This window comes from Stegastes partitus, unplaced genomic scaffold, assembly GCF_000690725.1.
Source record: "Stegastes partitus isolate 25-593 unplaced genomic scaffold, Stegastes_partitus-1.0.2 Scaffold82, whole genome shotgun sequence".
NCBI lineage: Eukaryota > Metazoa > Chordata > Actinopteri > Pomacentridae > Stegastes > Stegastes partitus.
In genome coordinates, this window is record NW_007577813.1 from 115,579 (window position 1) to 137,399 (window position 21,821).

At 41.4% G+C, this 21,821-nt stretch overlaps 2 protein-coding genes across 2 annotated transcripts; one reads left to right on the forward strand and one right to left on the reverse strand.

Annotated features, from left to right (window-relative positions):
* Positions 1-8,256, reverse strand: mocs3 (molybdenum cofactor synthesis 3). The gene is made up of 13 exons (XM_008276859.1): positions 8,053-8,256; positions 5,646-5,778; positions 5,444-5,536; positions 4,454-4,574; positions 3,536-3,610; positions 3,206-3,323; positions 3,012-3,120; positions 2,865-2,927; positions 2,231-2,394; positions 2,016-2,063; positions 1,341-1,437; positions 1,120-1,227; positions 1-203 (listed from the first exon to the last, which is right to left on the reverse strand). Exons 1-13 carry the CDS (start codon positions 8,143-8,145, stop codon positions 46-48), a joined length of 1,380 nt encoding a protein of 459 aa, XP_008275081.1. The 5' UTR covers positions 8,146-8,256; the 3' UTR covers positions 1-45.
* A 1,473-nt stretch (positions 8,257-9,729) lies between these two features.
* qpct (glutaminyl-peptide cyclotransferase) lies at positions 9,730-19,173 on the forward strand. The gene is made up of 7 exons (XM_008276860.1): positions 9,730-9,895; positions 12,179-12,325; positions 13,713-13,994; positions 15,977-16,144; positions 16,764-16,863; positions 17,744-17,860; positions 17,940-19,173. Exons 1-7 carry the CDS (start codon positions 9,764-9,766, stop codon positions 18,119-18,121), a joined length of 1,128 nt encoding a protein of 375 aa, XP_008275082.1. The 5' UTR covers positions 9,730-9,763; the 3' UTR covers positions 18,122-19,173.
* Positions 19,174-21,821: the final 2,648 nt, after the last annotated feature.

A 21,821-nucleotide genomic window follows, 5' to 3' on the forward strand; every position in this document is an offset into this window, starting at 1 on the left:
TGACAGGATACAGAGTTTATTGACACAATGAGGTTTAAAAATGCATTAATATTGTGGAAATGTGGGGTCTATTCTCTTAGCCCAAGCCATGAGGCCTCCGCTGATGTCTTTTACTGCGATGTTGTCCACTTCTGATCCGCTCATCTTGTCCAGAACCTGCACGGCCTTCTGTGAGTCATTGCCCTGCTTGCAGATCACATAAACTGGAGGAAACCACAGAGAGGACACGATGAGACCGCTGGAGATTTAATATGCATCAGAGGTAACATTTAGAAGACTCAGAAACACCACAAAACCTCAGAACTTGTCTTTTTAGGCTTGTTTATGTAGTTTTTTTTGTAGCTTTTACTGATATTAGATCTATTTATTACTTTTATTTAACCCTCCTATTATATTTGGAGTCAATTTGACCCCATTCAATGTTTAACATCTCTAAATAGGTGGCTGACATAATTTTTTCAGTTCTATTTAAAGGGCTATTTACACATAAACTTGGGCAACAATTTTAATTCTGATCATTTTCTGGGGGTTTAAATTGATGGGGTCAAATTGAACCCAAGGATAAAAGATGTCAGTAAATGTAAAGGTAATAGGAGGGTTAAAATATTCAATACAATGTTTACATTTAAGTCTGTTCCCTTTTTTGTTGTTGTTATAAAGCACTTTCAGTCACATTTGCTTTGTGTGGACTGTGCTATTCACATGAAGTTGTAATCCTAATCACAACATCATTACTGAAGGACCACAGCCTCCATACAAGAGTCTGACTAGTTCATTAAATACAATCAGGTCAAAGTTTGAAATCAAGACGGTGTAAAGTGTCGAGCTAAAACTACACAAAGCTAAATTTAGCTGACTGATTAAAGAATACCACCAAAATAACGTTTTGAATGTTAATTTCTCCGCAGCAGGCCAGCTGCTCAGGTTTGACCGTACTTGTTTTGGAAAAGGGGTCACCTAGCAACCCCATTACAACCTGTTAGTAGCCGTCCAAAATAAGCCTGCGGCCCCGGCAGTATGAGACGGCACAGTGGGCCGTGAATATGCACGAGTGACTCGACGTGCCTGTTCATTTCAAACAACATGTACGGAGCCTGAACGGTGTTTTTGCCGCGTTACCTGGAGGCCGGCAGTCACCTGCCATCTGCTGTTTCAATTCGCTGATTCTTTCCTGAAGTAACTGGAGATGTTCACTCTTCCTCTCCTGTAAACTTGAGAGTGGAATATCTGGCAGCAATATAAGCAGAATAATCACACAGAAATGGGAACCAGGAGGATAGGAAAAGAAAGTTGATAACCTATGACAAGGTGATTTTGTGTCTCCATTGCTAAAAGGATACTGAGAGAGGAGGGCAAATGGCATATGTCCACCTCCACAAGAGGGCGCACATCCAGCAAGAGATGGGGCCCCGCGTCGTCCATTATTGATTTATAATCCTAGAATCACATTAAAACAGCCTTTAATGCACATACACTATGAGCCGCTATGATTAGTGTGAGGTGTGGTTACAGTTTTTTGGAAAACGACATTGATTTATATCTTTAGTTAAACAGGGAAACCAAAATTACTCGCAGCAAATGTTGAAACGCTGCCTGGATTTGTAATTGGGGAGTCATATGAACATTTTAACTGCTTTTCCTTAAATCACAGGAAACAAAACTGTTTCTAACTGGAGCCCCTTGCACAATCTCGACTGCACCCCAATCAATCATGATCCCCATCTCTGCGCTTAATGACTCAGCGGGTTTTCAAAGCGCCAATTCTGCAGAAATATAAACAGATGCAATCCACGACCACCGCTCTCGGTGCCAAACAGAACATGTTATTCTTTCCCATAGAAAATCTACAGGCGCATTTTAAGTCATTTCCCATTTGGGGCTGGGTCAGCACTGAGATGTAATCAGTCTATGAATGCACATGAAAACTGAGAAAATTGTGAGTAATCATACAATAAACAGCGCTAAATGCAGGGAGTCACGCAACAACTAACTGTTCTGGAGCATGAATTCCTTACCTGTACTGTGATCCTCTGATCTTTGGACAGGAGGTTAAGTTTGAGGCACTGAAAAGAGAATTTTCCTGTAATTAGGGGATAATTACATGTACTTTGTAAATGTCATATTAATGAAATCCAGTTGATATAAGAAACGCTTCACTGCATTCCAGTGAAAATAGACACAACCTGCCAATATGAGGCCCGCCCCCCCATTGGTTTCTTTTACAACCAACCTTATCAGTGGCAGCAGAGCCACAGAAGGCCTCATAGTCCACCAGTTGGGTCACACTGGGGTTCTCTCCACAAACTGCACAGCCGGGCTGTTTCGGCCGCAGCTTGATCGACCTGAATCTGGCATCTTGAGCGTCGAACATCACCAGCTGCTGGCCGCAGGAAGCTGGCACGCCCAGTCAAGGGAAAGGCTACTTTATCACCGCATTCGTCTGGCACGTCTCCCTCTAGTACGAAACGCCACGGCAACGTTCGGGACTTTTGGTGGAAAAACACTACAACACTTCCTTGGCTGACGCATCGTGGCCAGGTGGTAGCATGTGTATGGCAATGCAACACAAAGGGTGGGATATGGTAAGTCCATTCCCTGTTGTGAGTCTCAGTGTCAGCACTAGAGAACAGTAACCACAACAGCTTCCGGGGGGAAGGGGGGACAATAGCAAATGAATAGTCAGCAGGGTTCCAGAGAATACAGATAAAAATATTTCTGTTTTATCTGACGTACACAAAACACCCATTCAATGTTGATTCATCCCAATGGCTAAGCAAAAAAATGACTCATGACGTGAAGAAACACAATGACCAAGGAAGGAGCTGTGTGTAACAGGGGAGCAAAGAATGAAATAAAAAGGATACAGCCATGTCCAGAGGCAATCTTGAGGACCTCCAAAGCTTGAAAGCAGCCCATTATTCCTGGAACTTAAAGTGGAACAAGTTACAAAAAAGAAGTATTGCTGTTTCCTGTGCTAAGGACTTCTAAGAAAGTTCTGGGACAAGACTCACCCACTCCCAGCACCCCTCCATCAGAGCAGTTGGTCACTGTCTCTGGGGGTGGAGGTAATGGGTACAGACATCTGTAGCAGGGGCCTCCACGGTAGTTATATACTGTCAGCTGCAGACACACATAAATGATATTGCAACTCTCAAGGAGGCTTGCCGCACTGATGAGGGAAAAAGAAGGCTGCTTTCCATCTTACCTGCCCCTCCATTCGCAATGCGCTTGCTGACACGAGAGGCTTGCCGCTGAGCACGCAGGCGTCGTTCACCAGATAGCGAGTGGGGACATTGTCTGAGCAATCAGCCACGATGTCATACATGAGATCAGCAAAGTCAAGGTGTCCTCATACACAGAGTTTATCAGTGTTACAGCTTACTAACAGTTTCCTACCGCATTCCTAAATGCTCTTCATGCAGCATGAGCAATCACAGGCTCGAGTAAGAATTAGCAGATGGCAGCTATAAGATGTATTCCTGATAGACAATTAGCCGGTAGCAGGCCTGCGGAACAGATGTTGGGCTGAGGATACTGTTGAATGAGCTGCACGGCGTTGTCCGACGAGAGCTGCAGGTGGTAGGGGATGCACTCTACGGTGGAATTTAGCCTGCAGACATAAATTCAGAAAAAGCGATTTATTTCCTAAAAAGTCCTGATTTTGTCCTCCGTAATTAGCAGATTTAAATCAAAGAACTTCTGTCAACAGTCATTCTGGTGGTTTGGTTAAATCATTATCAAACCACAAAACTGCAACATGTGAGTTGTGAGTATGACATGGGACCTTAGTCACATGTCTGCCCCGGCTCTTCTCTTCTTTCTAAGCATGGCTGTCTGTCTCAACGATTAAAATAGAGTCCAAAACAAACCACTGTCCCTTAACATTTTCCAAGTCGTAGCTTGTGTCATGCATGTAGCCAAATTTCATTAACATTTAACAACAAAACAAGGAAGCGTGGTGATGTGGTGTGACACGGCAGCTAAACAGTCGATCTGCTGGTCAGAGAAATGACGCCCCCGTGTGGCCGCGTCCGTGCAATGTGTGTGCTAACCACAGTAGGCCCACTGTGAGGTAGAAAGACACCAAAAACAGCTGTCTCTAAAATAACATGTTTACACAATATTTGTAGACTTGGTAGAAATACACAACCAAATATAACTTGTGGTGAGACTGGAGAGCGCCAGCATGAATTACAAACTAACCAATTGGTCACAGAAAGCATATAAATACACCAATTATCATAGTTGCTGAAAATGTACTAATAATATCAAACAGTAACCACTTTGTTCCAATTTGTTTGGGGCTGATTTGGCACAGATGAACAAGGGATCATTTCTTAAATACTTCAAATCGTTGTTCTACAAGTGGTAACTTGTTGCAAGCTACTTGTGATTGCCACATACTGTACACTGGCACTGTACACAGTCCCACACAATGTGTAATTCTGCATACCTTTTAACTGCATTGGCAGCAGACAGAGCCTTGGCCTGGCCCTGGTTCTCCTCCCCATGAAGCACCTGTCTGTGCAGGTTACTGAGCTCCACTTCATCATAGTCTAAGAGGCCAAGGCGCCCTGGGGAGACACGAAATTGAGCGAGTCAGCCAGAAAGACTTTTAAGTAAATGTCTGACTCTGACAGCTATGGCACAGGATGATCATTCCATTAGCAGGGGGTACAGATTGCAAAAAGGGAGCGTTTTGCAGGATTTGCTGGCAGTTTTTAAATTATAAAAGGTGTGTCAGAAAAGTTTCAGGACTGGTGTCACAAAAAATAGATTTCAAATCCAACTACAAGTTTTCCCCTTCCAAGTAATCCCCCTGGAGTCTAACACTCTTTCCCAGCCTTCTCTGCCACGTCGTCATGCACTCCTGGAAGGATTCTTCCGGGATCCTCCACAGCTACGTCCATCTTGATGTTGTCCACGTCTTCAAAACGGTTCCCCTTGATGACCCCCTTGAGCTTGAGGAAGAGGACAAAAATCCCATGGAGCCAGGTGGGGTGAGTAGGGAGGTTGCTCCAGCACAGTGATGTTCTTCTCAGCCAGGAACTGTGGGATGCTCAGGGCGTTGTGAGCAGGCGCGTTGTCATGGTGAAGCAGCCATGACTTGTCCTGCCACAATTCTCACCTCTTCTTGCGCGCTGAACGAAGCAAACACTGTAGGATCTCTTTGTAGATGTGCCGATTGATCGTCTGAAGGGGAAAACTCATAGTTTGTAGTTTGGTTTGAAATATATCTTTTGTGACATCAGTCCTGGAACTTTTCTGACACACCTCGTAAAGTTTAAATGTCATCTTTTCTAACTGTAGGCTCCAACTACAAACTTCTCACAACTCTACAATCACTATCAAACCACATATCCATGGACAACAAAAACAAGGTTAATGACTTAAACAGTTTGGCACGATGTCATGATGTGCATGAATCAACAAGATTACTTACCAATGCCTGCTGCTGCAAGATACTGTGCCAGGGGGCAGCCCAGTCCACCACAGCCCACAATCAGCACTGAAGTCTTGGATAAGTTTAGCTGGCCTGTGGACAATCAAGATTCACTCTGTTGTGGTCAGTCGTGCCATAAATCTCAGTCGACAGGATGCTTATTGCGCTCCGTATCAAAATAACACAGTCTAGCTATTCCTACCTCGCACACCCAGATCAGGCAGAAGGAGCTGTCTGCTGTAGCGCATGATGTCCTCGTTGCTGAGAGCTGGGTTGGATGTCAGCGGGGTTAGAGGCGTCACTTTGTCATGCAGCTCCAGGACGGTGGGATGGCTCTGCCATCACACCAAGGGGATATTATTACACAAAATAAATCAAACATATTTGTAGAGGAGTTTTGAGCTGTGTGGGATCACAGTCTTTAACAATCTACCTAAATAATACAACTGACTAAATAGGTATCACTCTTGGTAAAAGATTTATAATAAGAAAGAAATAAAGTCGTTTCTAGGATGTATATTCGTATTTTCTTTTGCATTTGAGATTTATTTAATCAATTAAATGTTTTTTATTTCGTAAGAAATAGAGCTGCACAATACTGGAAAAAAATGAATATTTTGTTTTTTGGCAAAATGAAAAAATACAGGAATTTGTACCAGATGATTTGAGTAACTGTTTGTGGTGGCTTTGTAGTGCTCATTTAAATGAGCAAACAAATTAGTCGAGTTGCTTTGTGTAGTGGCAACAATTGCAAAACTGTGCTGACAGAGTGCCTGTTTTTGGTCAACATCATCCTTTCAGTAGCCAAAGTATTTCCATAAAACTGATGTTTGTTTCTTTTTGCAACCAGATCTTCCTTTTCAGTGTTTCACTCCAGTTCCTCCCTCATTTTGTGCACAAGTGGAGCCTGCGTGTCAACAAAGTCTGTGTTTTGTGAATAAGAGACAAACTTTAAAAGAACCTTTAAATGGGAGTAAATGATGTTCTATTAGACAGGCTTTTCTTGTAAATTGTAAAGATGAGAATTGTGCAAGTTTTCTTTTTGTATCAAGCAGCAACAAAAAGTAAATTATTAATCTTTGAATGTAGCACTGCATTTACACGTATTTTTTATTTTATTTTATTTTTTCTTATAAGCATGTATGTATTTAATGCGCTAATTTTAACACGCAATGATTTTCTCATGGGTACAGTGTGTTTACTCTGAAGAAGTTAACAGTTTGAAATATTGCTCTCACATGTTTACTACCTTTTTAAGTGCTTATCATTTATCCAACATGACCAAATGTGATATGTGTGTGTCTCCTGATGACGGGGAAAACAGAGGTGAAACGTCTACGCTGTGATTTATTAGGTGTCATGTGTCTCAGCTGTGTTATACGCTGTGGTGGACTGTAACCAGCACATTTGCTCAAGTGTTGTAGTTAAGTACAACTTTGAGGCACTTGCACTATACTTAACTATCTCCATTAGATTCTACTTTATATTTCCGCTCCAAAACATTTCAGTTATCTGATATCCTTGTGTGCTTTTAAGATGGAGGTTTACACAGTGAATGACAATACAAGCTTTTCAATTAAACCCATTATGAAAGATTAAACCTGTGGTTTCTAACTTTGTGGCTTCTGATGTCTTACAAAAAGTAGTGTGTAGTCTGGGTCATACTTCAGATGTCTATGAATTTTGAACAATTCCATCAAATATCCATAATTTTTCTCATATAATTTCTCACATGGTCTCATTAAATAAATAAATGATCCATGCTCAAATGGTCTAACATCTCACCGAATATCTGTGATTAGAGAAAAAGTCTAAAACTGAAAAACTATTTGTGTATCAGTGCTAGTTTTTTTTTGTCTTTCCTGGCCCTAATCTATGGTTTGGGCTGACTCAGGTGACCATAAACCCTTGCTTAGTTATGCTGCTACAGGCTCAGACTGTGGGTAAACATGCAATGATGCACTGAACACCTCGCCACTAGTGTTCTCGTTTTCACTCCCCACAAATTTCTAAGTTACCATTGCATGTCACTAACCTTATGTCCTCTCTCCTACAGGTTGTGTTTTATCCTCTCTGCAAGTATCTCTGGCTCCGGAGATACAGGTTTCTGATCTAAGGCCTCAGGTTTCAACTGAATTGAAAACTGAATCTTTGATTTTGTATGAATAATTCCATAATTTCAGATAAAATAAAATATAAATTAAAGGGATAACACCTCCATTTCCATATTCATGAACTTTTCCTGAAGTAACACTTTTCATGCAGGGCTTTTACTCTATGTGTTGTATTGGTACTTCTATTTGTATTTTTCCTCCACCACTGTTGACATGGCCAATTTACTTTAAACCCTTCCCTAAGTCATACATTATTTGGAGATGACTATTAGGCAGTTCACTCAAAAGCTAGTAAACTGTCTACTACTTTAACATTACTGCCGCAGACTGTGCCGTTATGTTCTATGGCAGACTGACAGCAATGTTTCCTGCCGCTTAGTTGACTGCACCGCCCTACAAAGAAGCTAACGTTGTAGCTGCGCCTTTGAACTGCCCGATAAAAAATGCAGTACATAATTCATACACACACAACAACCGCTTGCAAGTCTTTTGTACCTTTTCCAATTGTGCCAATTTCTTCTTCAGTGCAGCAATCTCCTTTTCTTTCTCCTTGAGCTGAGCCTTCAAACAGCAGACTTCCTGAGCCATAACTACCCGCAGACACAAACAAAACAGCGGCAGTTATAAAAATATAAAATACTTAAAGTTTGCTTCAACTGTGCAACTGCAGCATGTTGACATAGGAAGCACACTGCTCAAACTTCCGCGTTGACCACGTGACAATGACACCACGTGATCGGTGACGTAAAGACGCCGGACGGAGAGGCGCTGTTGGTCGCACTGGAAGCCGAGATTTTAACATGAGAATTGCACCGTTTTTAAAGTTACGTAAAATTATTATACAATTTTTTAGACAGATTAAGTAAGTTTAACCACTTTCTTTCTGTGCCTAACCCATGTTTACATCACAGTGAGCGCAGGCTGGTTTGAGCAGTGGTTCTCAAAATGTTTGTCTTGGAATTAATCTTATTTATAGGATTTATGTTGCTGAAATCAAATGGAAAAAAGTGCCTTGGAAATACTTGCTTTGACATATTTAATTTTATCGTAATTTGTGAGACAGAAACTTAAAATAGTTCAGATGAAGAGATGCTGGTACTCTTGAGGAGAAAAAAAAAAACTTTAAAAAGTCTTACAACACAGCTTAAGTAATAATCAAAGCTGCCTGTGTTGTTGTCCAAAATAAAAATAAAAAAAATCTGTCCATAATGATAGCTTATCTAACCACAGCAACTTACATTAAAACAACACTGTATTATTTCATTGCTACTCTGCTATCTTAACCACTGGCTGATATAGGGGAGTTCTTTATGTAAAACAATGGACGTATAGTTCATGTCCTAATGGGAGTCACATCCTCTAGATTATGTGATGACCCTCCAGATGCAACCTTTAACCTGATTACTCCAATCATAAGGTCCATAATTCCTAAACCCAGATACAGCCTTTGACCTGGGGACTCCAATCATAAACCCATGATGTGGAATATCAGATACCACAAACTAATCATAATTAATGCAGTTATGGGGAAGAATCCACACACACAATAATGCCACTGCTGTAGATATGCTGCTATGAAATTGTAAAAACTGAAAAAATCAAGTGAAAGAAAAATATTTTGGTTTCAGTAAACAGATCTGATCTGCAAAATCTAGCTGTACAATAACATCCTTTAAATCAGCTTTATCAAACTGTATCATGGTATTTTCAAGGTCTTTGACGCATGAATGAAGTGACAGATAGACACAAACACACACACAAAGTATCAAATAAAACGTCCAGACCTAAAAATGCCTCTGTAAAGAAATGCTTACTTAATTATTTAATTGGTCTTAACGGAAATTATTATTTAATATTAGTAGTAGTAGTATTTATTTTTAGTTGTATTTAATTTTTTTTTGTCAGTCAAATGTAAAGCTCTGATTACACCCAGAATCACTAATTAGAAGACATAATGGTCAGTCTGTGTGTGTGACATCCTGTAAATGTGTTGGTTTGTTAGTGAAAACGAACGACTATCAGCGGACTCTGTGGGGTCACTGTGACAGTGTTGTTCAAAAACACCGATGTGGTCTGTGGGAGTGGATGAAGCAACACACACACACACACACACACACACGGTGACGCGCTGTGGCTCAGACAGCCTCGGGTCCTCCCTCCTGCTTTTCACATGATCTGAAAGCTCTCACACAGAGGAGAGACAGGAATGTGGAAAGGAGCGACAACATCGATGGCTGTGCGCGGCCGCACTCCCTCCACGATGCGTTTGTTTTACGCTGTGGCCGTCTGGGTGGCGTTTATCCACCACACCAACGGAGTCCCTTGGACGGAAGAAAAGGTAAACAAACAAATAGGATCTGTTCACATTTTTGTTGTCTGAGGAGACTGTGTTATTGCCAGGCAGTCAGAACTGTATGTTTAGATCATGGGTTTGGAAGTGAAAGCATTTCATAAAACTTGCCATTTGCAGTGTTCTTACCCCTCCAGTGTCAGTGCTTTGCCTCTGATTAGTATGAAAAGACTGATTAATTAATGAGGAATTCATAGTATTTTGTTGTTGTCATTTAAAAGCATCAAATGTTTTTGAATAATTTAGTTAAAATAATTGTCAGTGTGTTCATGCTGTGTTTGTGTGTGAACCCTTTTATAGATGGACATTCCCTACACTCAGGCTGCTGTTATTCCTAAAACATCATAGCTACAAGTTTTCATTTTTTACAGTTAAACATATCGATGTATGTGAAGCATTTTTCCTGGTCTGCCACTAGCCCTTAGTGCTGCTCCTCCACACTGTTGTGTAATTCTCCTGAGATGCACCTGGGTATGCCTGGCCATTCATGCTCCTCATTTATGTTCTCCTCTCCTCTTTGCCTAGTTGCTATGGCAGCACAGTCATCATCATTGATCCTCCAATTGTGGGTCTTGGTATTTATAGACCTTAAGTGGACCCCCTTTTTTAACCCTCTCTGAGCTCGGTGAGCCCCAGCTCTTTGGAAGCCTATATTCAGTCTGTGTGACCACATAATTATACCTTTTGTGCCGGGTGCCTCTGCACTGCAATTACAGGACTGATGCATCCACTGGACTGGGATCTGAACTAAAAAAGAATGTCACTTTGAAGACAACGCTGCGTGCTTTGCGACATGTTTTTCACCAGTTCTGGACATTTTGTAGACAATTAAATGATTGTTCTAACAATGATCAAGTTAATTTTAGGCCTAATCCTTGATTTGATAACCTCAACATGCTTCTGGAAGGCCTGCTACAGGAGAGGATGGAGCAGTGGAGCACACAGACTCGGGGTTTGACCGGTCTCTGATATTTACTGACAGCTTTTTCTCTCCCGCTCACTGTCCCGGTTTGTTACCAGGACAACCGTGGTTCTCAGCAGGTGAACTTTGAGACCAAATGAAAAAGAGCCATGGGATCAGAGGATCAATACGTTTTTTTTAGCCCGTGACTGTAATTTAGATTTCATTGAAGTGACGCTTGCAGCTTAAAATTAGAATCCAAACTAGATTTTGAATTGTACGAACCAGATTATTGGCTCCTGTCATGCTCAGGAGGCATTTTGTTTAGCAAAAGAGAGCGATAACAAATGTTCTCCTTGTTCCTGCCTGTGTATTCGCTACAACCGATGCTTCACTAAAGTCGCCTTTGTGTGTATTTGAAGCCATTCAATCAATGTCTTCTCACAGCTCTAATTGGCTCCTGTGTCCCTGGAGGCACCTTTAACAGCTCATATACAGGAGAGCACAGTGTTTCATTTTACAGTGCTACCACAACATCAAATCGATGGTGGCTTTGTTAGACGACAACTCGTGTAATTTCTGAGTAAGTCACATTACAATATGTGACGATGACTAATAAGATTAATTTTCTCCTCAGGCAGCAATCCTGCAACACTCGATATGTAATGGGACAATTATTTCTAATTTATCACAATATGTGTGTGAGTTAAGAAGAAGAAAAACACCCATACAAAGGCTAAATTATGTATCTAATCACTGCAGTGTGCTGCCTGTGTTTGTCACTGTTATTCCGTTTTAATAATCAGCTCTCTGATTTGCCTTTCCCTTTCTCTTGTCTGCACTCTGTGCCATTCTCACCCAGTGAGTTTCTTCTTCTTGACTGCAGGTTGCTTTAAGTTTGGTCACTTTGGCATCGTCACAAGTATTCAAAACTCTACTGAACTGGTCCTGGGAACCTGTTTGGAGTGTCTGCATGTCTTGATAAAAGCACTGATAACTGAGTGCTGCTATTATACATCTTTATTGTGTCTCAAGAGGTTCTGATGTGATATATTGCTGTAGCAATAGTTTGTCCCACTGAAACACTGACATTTGAAATTCCCCTGTTGGGTAACATAATGACTTGTTTCTGGTGAGAGGATGCACTAATGTGTCATTCACATTGTTGCTCAACTTGATCGTTCATAGCAACTCTTCCCCCTGCTTTTATTGAGGAGTTGTTGTTGTGAAACTGAGCCATAACACTAAAGTGAAAACAGGCATTTATAGGTTGCTTAATTAACACTGCAGTGATCTGATTATAGTACAGATGTTTCTATTAACTGAACTGATTCTGTATCATCTTGTGTGTTCCCTCTGGTGCTGTCAAGCTCCATCACAGAGCTGTCACACTAACACAGGATGAGATCCGCACCGCCTTGTCTCACACAGACCTGGAGCAGATGTGGCAGAGGGACCTGAGGCCGCTGCTGGTTATCCGGTACCCAGGATCTAACGGCAGCCGGGCCGTGCAGGAAGTACGTATATTATCTGCCTCCACTCTTAAACCATTTAATTCGGTTTATCGCTCCACCCTAGGATTTATTACAGGCAACATTTATTTACTAACCACGGTAGTTTGTATAAAAAGGTTGGATGAGTGTCTCCTGCAGTAAGACTTGGCAGGCACTGGTTTCTATTTCTCCATCAAGCCCGAAATGGCGTCATCTACTACTTCCTTATTAAACTGGCCCAACAACTTTATTTTACATTCATTCGAGTGACTTGCTATTGCTTGTATGCAAACATTAAGCTTGAGAAAGCTGCTTTTCCTGCAGTTTTTGTGCTGCACACACTTGGACTAAATTAAAACACACATTAAAACATAACATACTTGTACCTATATAAAAGCCCATGAGTACAAAGCACACCGCTATCAAATATAACTTCTTTTTTTTAACTGTTTGTTCTGCTGTATGATCTGATCTCTCAAGATTTGTATGAAAGTTGAAAACACGAATGATATACCTACAACTTGCTATCAGACCACTTTAAAACACAGAAACACTTGTACGTCGATCAGCTGCAACATTTAAACTAAGTGAGAGTTGAACAACATTCATCATCTCATTGGAATGCAATCTGCTGCTGGGAAATATTCAGTCATTCAACCTTCATTCAAGTGGATGTTACTTTGATACGTACCATCCGCCTAAACATTATTGCAGATCAAGCAGATTCCCCACAGCAACAGCAGCCTCTTTCTACAGGACAACACACTCTGCCACACCACATAGAACTGCTCAAAAACGGCTTGAGGAACACGACCAAGAGCCCCAGACATTTACTTAGCTTCCAAACTCCCCAGATGTCAATCCGATCCAGCATCTGTGGGAGGCACTAAGACAAGTCTGTCTAAAACAAGACCTCACCCGACAACCCACAGCACCCAAAGATACTGGTACCAACACCAGAGGACACCCAGAGATGGGTCAGGGCATGGACACAAGTGGGACCTATGCAGTATTCGGCAGATGGTTTTAATACTGTGGCTGATGGGTGTGCGAGTACATAAAACGAGTAACTTTTTTTACCACCACTTGTGAAATATTCTGCGTCGTGATACACCCATGTCCTCTTACAAAATAAAGAATGTTCCTTGTGACATAACAAGACCTAAAAGCATTAATAACTCAGCTTAAGTTGCACTGCTTCAAACTTGTGAGTCTTCCACGTTTCATCTCTTGCCTCAGTACATACATTTCAAAATAATCACAAATTGCTGTCTAATCCTTGATAAGATGGAACAGTTCAAAATCAGGAGTGTTTATTTTCCATAAGTTTAACTGTCACAGACTTGTTTCAGCTATTTGGTAAGGTGGCGATAAATTGAAGAAAACGTCACTTTCGTTTGTGTGTCCACAGCACATCAAAACGACCCTCGGTTCGCTGGGAGCAGGCTGGGAAGTGACGGAGGATAAGTTTATGTCACGAACACCCTATGGCCCTCTGCCCTTCACCAACCTAATTGCCACCCTCAACCCATCAGCAAAGCGCCGCCTGGTCCTCGCGTGTCACTACGACTCCAAATACTACCCGCCGCAGTGGCACGGTAGGGAGTTCTACGGCGCCACTGATTCTGCTGTTCCCTGTGCCATGATGCTGGAGCTGGCACGAGCCCTGGATGAAGAACTGAAAGCTCAGAAGGTACACATGTAACTTAAAGGTACAGCACAGGAATAGGGTAAAACGGTAAATTATGCAGTGTTAGTGATAGGCGTTTAGGTGATACTTTAGTCATTTGGGAGGGTGAAATGTGTGTTTTTGTGGTTGTGGTCAGATCAGACTTGAGTGTGGCTATGAATCACAGGGAGGTCATACAACAACAACACCTGAAAGGTCTGGGAAAAAACGTGTCTAAACTTAGACTCAGCGAATATCAGAAGGTTTTTTTAGCATCTCTCAAGCACTATAGTTTCAAGATGACCTGCGAATCAGTCTCGCAAGGTTTAAAATTCTAATTCTGACTTAAATAATAAGCGCTGTTCTATGGTTTTCCCACAAAGTTCCATCAAATAACGTAAAAAAAGAAAAAGAAACTGCGTTAGTGTGTTTCTCAGTATTTGCATGTTCCACTTCCTGCCTGCAGCACTTTGATGATGAGGTCACAAATGTACGGTTTCATTTTCAAAACGACAAAGTTATTTCCATCAAAACATCTCGGTGCTGCTTTTAACAAACAATACCAGATCATTTGTAATGGGTTACTTCGATACAGATTCCAGTTCCAATTCACAGAAATTACTGGTCCCATGTTTAGTTTAATGAAGAAACACAACACGCAGGACACCAGCATGGCTCATCAATGCATTTTTAATAGTGAAGGACACCAATGAAGCTCTATGGCACTCTATAAAACATACCAAGCTTTGGTTACACCCACTATGCCTCCATCCATCCGTCCAGAAGCTGTACCTGCCTTATCCTGTGGAGGGTTGCAGGTAGGTCAGCTCTGTCACAGCTGACACCGGGTCAGAGGTGGATATCTGGGAAGGTCTCCAATCCATCACGGGACCAACGCAAAGAGACAGACATGTACACTCACACCATACCTACGGCCCGTTTAGAATCACCAATTAACCTAACATGCATGTCTTTGGACTGTGGGAGGAAGCTGGAACACCCAGAGAAAACCATGAGGAAGCATAGGGGGAACATGATTACTATATTTATTGAGATCAATTAATTTTTGGTGTGTTTATGAGAATTGTTTACAGCAAGAAAAAACATATAATTTTAGCTGTTTGAGCAGACATATGATATGTAATAACAGGAAAAGTACAGGTTCAATTATTTGTCATTAATGAAGGCTGTATTCCATTTAGGTGAACCGAGTGCAGGGTCCTGGTGTTGTATATGCTCAGTTATTGGACAGGCCTTCTGTGACACTTAATGGTGCAGATCCATTGTTAATTTTAAGGGGTTGGCCTTTTTTTGTTGTTGTTGCAATGATAAGTCAAACATCTGCTGTGAAAAAGGTACATTGGTTTTGCTAAATAGAGGGAAAAAATGGTAGGTGGGGACCTAAGGGCATTCTCTCAATCTAAATATATGTTTTATATTAGATCCCCTAATTAATTAGTCATCCATGAGCCTGCAACTGTCCACTCTTGAACGCAACAACATAAAACTTCATGTAAACGTGTTTTAAATGTTGCAAATGTTGTTGTTGAGGATTTACCGCAAAACTCCCACCAACAATGTTTAATTGTTCCCCCCAAAACTATTGATGCGCAAGCAAAACATTAGCATTCATGCGGCTCGCTCCTCTGCCCTTTCTCTGCTTCACAGTTGAGCTCAGACGCCTCTCTATTGGGCGGACAGTGACAGTGTCTGTGACGGGGAGATCAGCCAAGGGACATGTTTATCAGACTCAGCTGTCTGTCACAAAGGTCACTGAGGGAATAGGAATCACCGTGAATACAAATACAATAGGTGGCACGGAGGAGGACGCAGATCACGGCTGATGAACCACGAGGCGGATATTGTTAGTTTAGTTTAATAAATGAAACTAATTCGTAAAACTAATACGTGAAAGTAATATTGCAAATCTCAAGCTGCTTTATTGTTGTCTTTAAACCACTAGATGGCAGCAGAACTCTTGAAGTTTCTTGTCACCCCTCATGCAGATCTCCAGTCCAGACCTGACCCTGCAGTTGCTCTTCTTTGACGGAGAGGAGGCTCTGTTCCAGTGGACGTCCACAGACTCCCTGTACGGCTCTCGACACCTGGCCCAGAAGATGGAGATCACCCCCCATCCCGCCGGAGCCACAGACACCAACCAGCTGCACGGCATAGTACGCATCGACTCTACTCATCCTTCCCTGTCCGGACTATCGCGGGATTAGCATAATCGCTTAATCACACTCGAGATCATCCTTTTGTTAGCCCACCTCAATTTCAGCCCAATCTGCTTAGCCCTGAGCTCCTTTTACACACACAGACACCTTGAACAGGGAGGAGCAGTTCTTAAATAGTTTTGTATTTCAAAGAAATCTCAAATCACAAAAGCACCTGTTTTGTTATCCTGGAGGCTTGGAAGGCTTTATATGGAATATCATTAATTATAACATGATGTCATGGTAGCTGCTATCCTATGTTTCTGTATCCCAGCTATGGTGAGATAACGCAACTGTTTATTAACAAATGGAGACATCCTGTGTGCACGGATAGAGATAAAGCAGACAGTATCTTTAAAAAGCTATCTTAAAGTTCTCATGTAGACTGGCAGCTTGTGTGTTGTGTAGATAGTGTGATGTCAGAAGGCCACACAGCAGATTACATGACGTCATCTTCACACCTCAAAACAGAGTGATTCCTATGGGAACAGGCTTTTTTATCCTCAGGCTGCGTAGACAAACTTTCTCACGAGAGCTCACCGACACTGTTCGCCCCTCCCTGCCTCTCCTCCTCCAGGATCTGTTCGTGTTGCTGGACCTGATCGGTGCTCCGAGCCCTCGCTTCGGCAACCAGTTCCCCAGCACGGCGCCCTGGCTCTCCAGACTGCAGGGCATTGGTGAATAATCACAAGGATTTACTACTATTTTGATGCAATATAGGTGTGTCACAAACACGAGTTTGTGACACACCTATATTATTGAAGGCGTGTCACAAACTTGAGTCATGTTCATCATTAGTCATTAATACATTAGTCATCATCATATAGTGGCCAGTGTGGCAACGATGCTGACTTGACTGAACTTTGAAGTTTTGAAATGTAAAACTTCATATCTTAAGTTCAGTCAACTGTGCACTCTCTCAATTATTGCAATCATTACAACTTGCTTTCCTTTTTTTATATTATAATATATTATATATCTATTATATTCTCACTTTGACAAGTTGTTTTTTTATTTGACATTAACCGCCAAATGCTGAATTCATTTCATACTTTAACAGCTTCTGAAGCTGCTTCCGGTTACTTTGTTATATAATACATGTTCATGGGTTGGCAGTAAATTCAACACTTCCTCGTGGTTAGCATTGTTTTCATTATTTTATAAAGGATTGAACACACATTAAATGACCCAGAACAAGTTTTCATTGTGAATGGCTTCGACAAAAGAAGAGTCTCAGGAGAGTTTAAGCCCTCAGACAATGCATTGTGGGAAGTCTGCGAGGATTCTAGGTTGGATTTATTCAACTCATCATTTGAAGTCAAGAGACCTCAAATCAGACAACTAGTGTTTAAAAGTTCTATGAAAAAAACAATGAGACATTTTAGGTTGAACTAACTTAGAATTTGACAAACGTGTGTATTTACATTAACAAGAAACTATCAGTTAATTGTACTAAAATCCTGTTCAATGCTTTACAGTGCATTTTTGCCACACTTTTATCCCTTCTTTCCCTTTAAACTAAACTAACAAATGCACCTTTTCACTCTTTACGCTCAGAAAAACGTCTACACTCGATGAACCTGCTTGCGGATCATCCTGACAGTGTCGAGTATTTCTGGCCCAGTCAGCCTGTGGGCAGCGTACTAGACGATCACGTACCGTTCCTGAACAGAGGTATAACACACCGAGCAACACAACAGCTTTAATTACACTTGTTGCGTTGGCTGATCCTCATCCTGTGCTTCTCTGTCAGGCGTTCGGATCCTCCACCTCATCCCCTCCCCGTTCCCACCCGTGTGGCACACGTTCGACGACAACGAGCAGAACCTGGATCGCGACACCATCGGGAACCTCAACAAGATCCTGCAGGTTTTTGTTCTGGAGTACCTCAACGCCAGACCCACCGTCCCTTCAAACCCGCAAAATGCCCCATAAACCTCTGCTCTTCATCTTTTCTCACTTCATTGTAGTAAAAATCTTCAGGTACTACTTTTTGGACTGAGTGAACACACCTTACTGACTTCTATACATCCTAAATGCTCCTTGGTTTAATGATTAAGATGAGATTAAAACTCAGAGTGCCTACTCCGGAGAACATTTATTTAGACGTGCTTGTTGTCGTCTACATGGGCAAATGCACTTTTATTTTCATGTTTACATCTGAGTAAAGGTTTATATTTTGTCTTATGTGACCAACATGACATGGATTTTCTTCTTTAATGGCTTCAGGAGAGAGGCTAAGACTCCCAACTTAAGCTTTCTCCCCAGCAACAACATCAGCACACAGGATCTTCAGTGTATTTTTCACTACACTGCTCTCTTTATATCAGCCGGAGGCCCTCATTTACACTGTGAGGAGGCATCTGAGTCTTTTTCTGCCTCAAAGAGGGCGAAAAAGAGCAGTGCAGAGTGAAATAAAGAAGTTAGAATGTGATGACACTCTTTACTTGAAAAGTTTTCTGAGCAAGAGTGTAACATATGAAGGCATTGCAAGTCCAAACATGGTGATAATTTTGTTATAAATTGCTTTGGGAACAGTTTAAGCCTGAAAGCACTTGCTTGTAGTCATATAATGACGTCTAGGAATCCCTGATCTGTTATGTTGTGTGAAAAATATAATATGGCCACCCACACAGATGCTCCCAAACATATTGGCGACGCACATGAGATGGTGCCACACTGTGTGTTTGAGCTGCAGAGCATTTCCTCTCCTCCAGTAAATCTGTTCAGTGTTTAGAGAACAAACGCGTCAGTGGCAGGAAGAGGGGGGTTCATTTGTACTAAAGCAACATCTTCAGCTCTTTATATCCTGTCATCTTACGTGGTGAAGTGGATGACTTCCTGTGCTGATGTTTCATGTGCCTGCCTTTGTTTATATGACATTATTAGCCTGAATTTAATGTAGATGCTGGAATAATATACACTGCCAAAACTGGACGTCCTGTATCCTGAGACCGAAATAAATGTTGATTCAGAAAACAAAAGGAGATCATGCTGAGTTTGCTTTTCTTTACACATCTTTGTTTTAGCGCTGAGAGCTGGGGGTAAAGGCGGAGGTTCTCCTCTGAAGCCTGGTTCTTGTGATGATCTAAAGCATGAGGAAGCGTGATACTTTTCTGTAATTTTTGCCTGAATAACCAATTATGTTCTCCTAGTTTTGCCTCATGCGCTCCCTCCTCTCTGAGACCAAACACGCTTTCCATCCATCCATCTCACCCCGACAACAATCCCATGACTCCCTTAATCCTATCAGGAGGCCCTCCCCTGAATTCCACACCACCTAAATCCCCTTTAGTCCAGACCACTCCCATGAAAAGCGTACATAGTGTTGAGCCCATTTGTTGCTGGGAGAAATGTTTGTGATGCCTGGTAACAATTTATACCAAGATGCTGTCCATGTTGTCTTAAAAGAGATTAAAATTGTGACTACATGAGGGCCATTAGTTACGCAGATTACAACATGTTGCATGTGTGTGATGTGTAGTTTCCACCAAAAAAGCCTTCAGTGACTGGCTTTATAGAAACCCCATTACTTTGATCTTGATTTTATACTTTGCTGATTACACTCTTCTTCAAGCAATTTTTCTTTTCTTTTTTTTTGCATTATGTGTTATTTTGCACAGATTTTCTATAAAATCTTACTTCAGGCGTTTTACCTGTCAGTCAACAACAAAATTCCTCAAAAATCGTAAAGAAAATATCCTTCTTTTACTTCAACCCAAAGAAAGGACTTTTACTTCTTCACACAATATCTTAATTCAGTTCAACAACAAGGAAGCCGGCAAGTTCAAGCAAGGAAGAGAAGGAGAGCCAAAACTAAAGTTGTATAATGCTGTGTTGTGGCTTCCAGCATGTCTGTGACAGCAAATTGATGCATGCCGAAGTTTAATAACAGCAGAGCTTTAATCTGCAGCTGATTACAGTGCAGAGCACACAACAGCTTCCAGCTGCACAATAGGGGAGTGATGGGTAGGGCCGGGACGCTCTCACATGCAAGGTGTGTTTCAGACAAAACAATGAGCGAGCAAGGTTACTTTCTCTGTAGGGTTGCTTGACTTTGAAAGCAGACTTTATAAACTGCAAAACTTTACAAAGCCTCATGACAAAGGCATATAAGTAAAACTTGAAACAGTTCCAGCACCACACAGGCATATAGTAGCGGCACCAAAACTTTGTCAACCTAAGAGGTCCTTTTTTTTAATGTATATTCTCCCTGACCGCTATTTTTTAAGCACAGATTCTGCGTAATGTGACCTTTATGTTTTCTATTCATTTGCGTAGCAGCCACCTGTTGCAGCGCCGTAAACCCACAGTACCAGCTGCTCTCAGCGATGCAAGTCTGATTCAAGTTACATAGTATGGATCTCTGTATTAGTCATGACCACGGAAGTAAAGCTTTGTTTGGGCATGCATGAACTGATGATACACGATGATGAATGCATTGATAATACACCGCTTATTGTCACTGTCACTAGGGGGAAAAAACACCAAACAAAAGGATTTAAAGGAGTTCCTTCAACACACCCTAAAACATATTTTTTTCTGCATTCTAACTGTCTCACACCTTTTTGGACTGATTTTAGGCAAACAATTAAGACAATAGTACATTTTAAATTGCTTTCTTAATTGTGAATTGATTCTCCACTGTGATTGGAACCTGTGAACCAGTTTTATTGGATAGATTATGCTTTCTAGGTGAGTTCATCTGAAGGGTTATTGTAAGAACTTGTGTGTGGGGTCTACTGTAAAGCAGATTACAACTACATGAAGTGCAAAAGAGCAAGTTACCAATAGAGAGCAGTGGTGAGTCATGTTCAGCTCAGTGGAAGGAACAAGTGTTTACTGCTTCTGTTGTTTTTCTCACATGATATTCACATTGTATCTTGTTGACTGCAAATATGATTGAACAAATTTAGCTAATGTCACACTCATGCCTAGTAAGTAAGGCATCAGCATTGTGTTATTACATTCATGAATGCAGACAGATGAAACCAGTTTTATGCACAGATATTCAACCATTTAAACTCAGCTGACAGATTTACAGTAGAGTAATCTCTGTGTGTTCTTGCACAACTCATTTTGCAGGAGCAACATAATGTAAACTGGGCAACACACTGTTTGTCATATCCACGCCTCCACTTTCAAATGAGGGCGGCGAACACACTGAAACTACCTACAATACACGCTGCGTTCCATGGCTCTCTGTAAACTCCAGTTTCGGCGTCCCAAAGGCGGTAAATATTACTGATTAATAAACGTTTAGATGGTTTTGGATAGAAAGAGTTTTCAAATTAGCTGTTAGAAAATCAATCGAAAAGGATTTATTATGACAAAGGAGGGGGAAGTCAACACTGGATTAATTAGTTTTGATAAACATATACTATTTTGAAGGTATCTACGTGAAATCATTTAAAATAAAATATTGCTAAAATAAATATATCATAAGCTATGGCATTCTATGAAATCATGGATATCTGAGTGAGGCACGTCATCTCAACGATTGCTGGTTCGTGATTTAGTGCGCAGGTTGTGATTTCTCCCAGTATTTCCGGTCGCCCCTGAACGCATCATAAATCCCAGGCCGGGCGGTGAGGAGCTGTGGGGGATTTCAGTCCAGCCTCCAGTCACTCAGTCA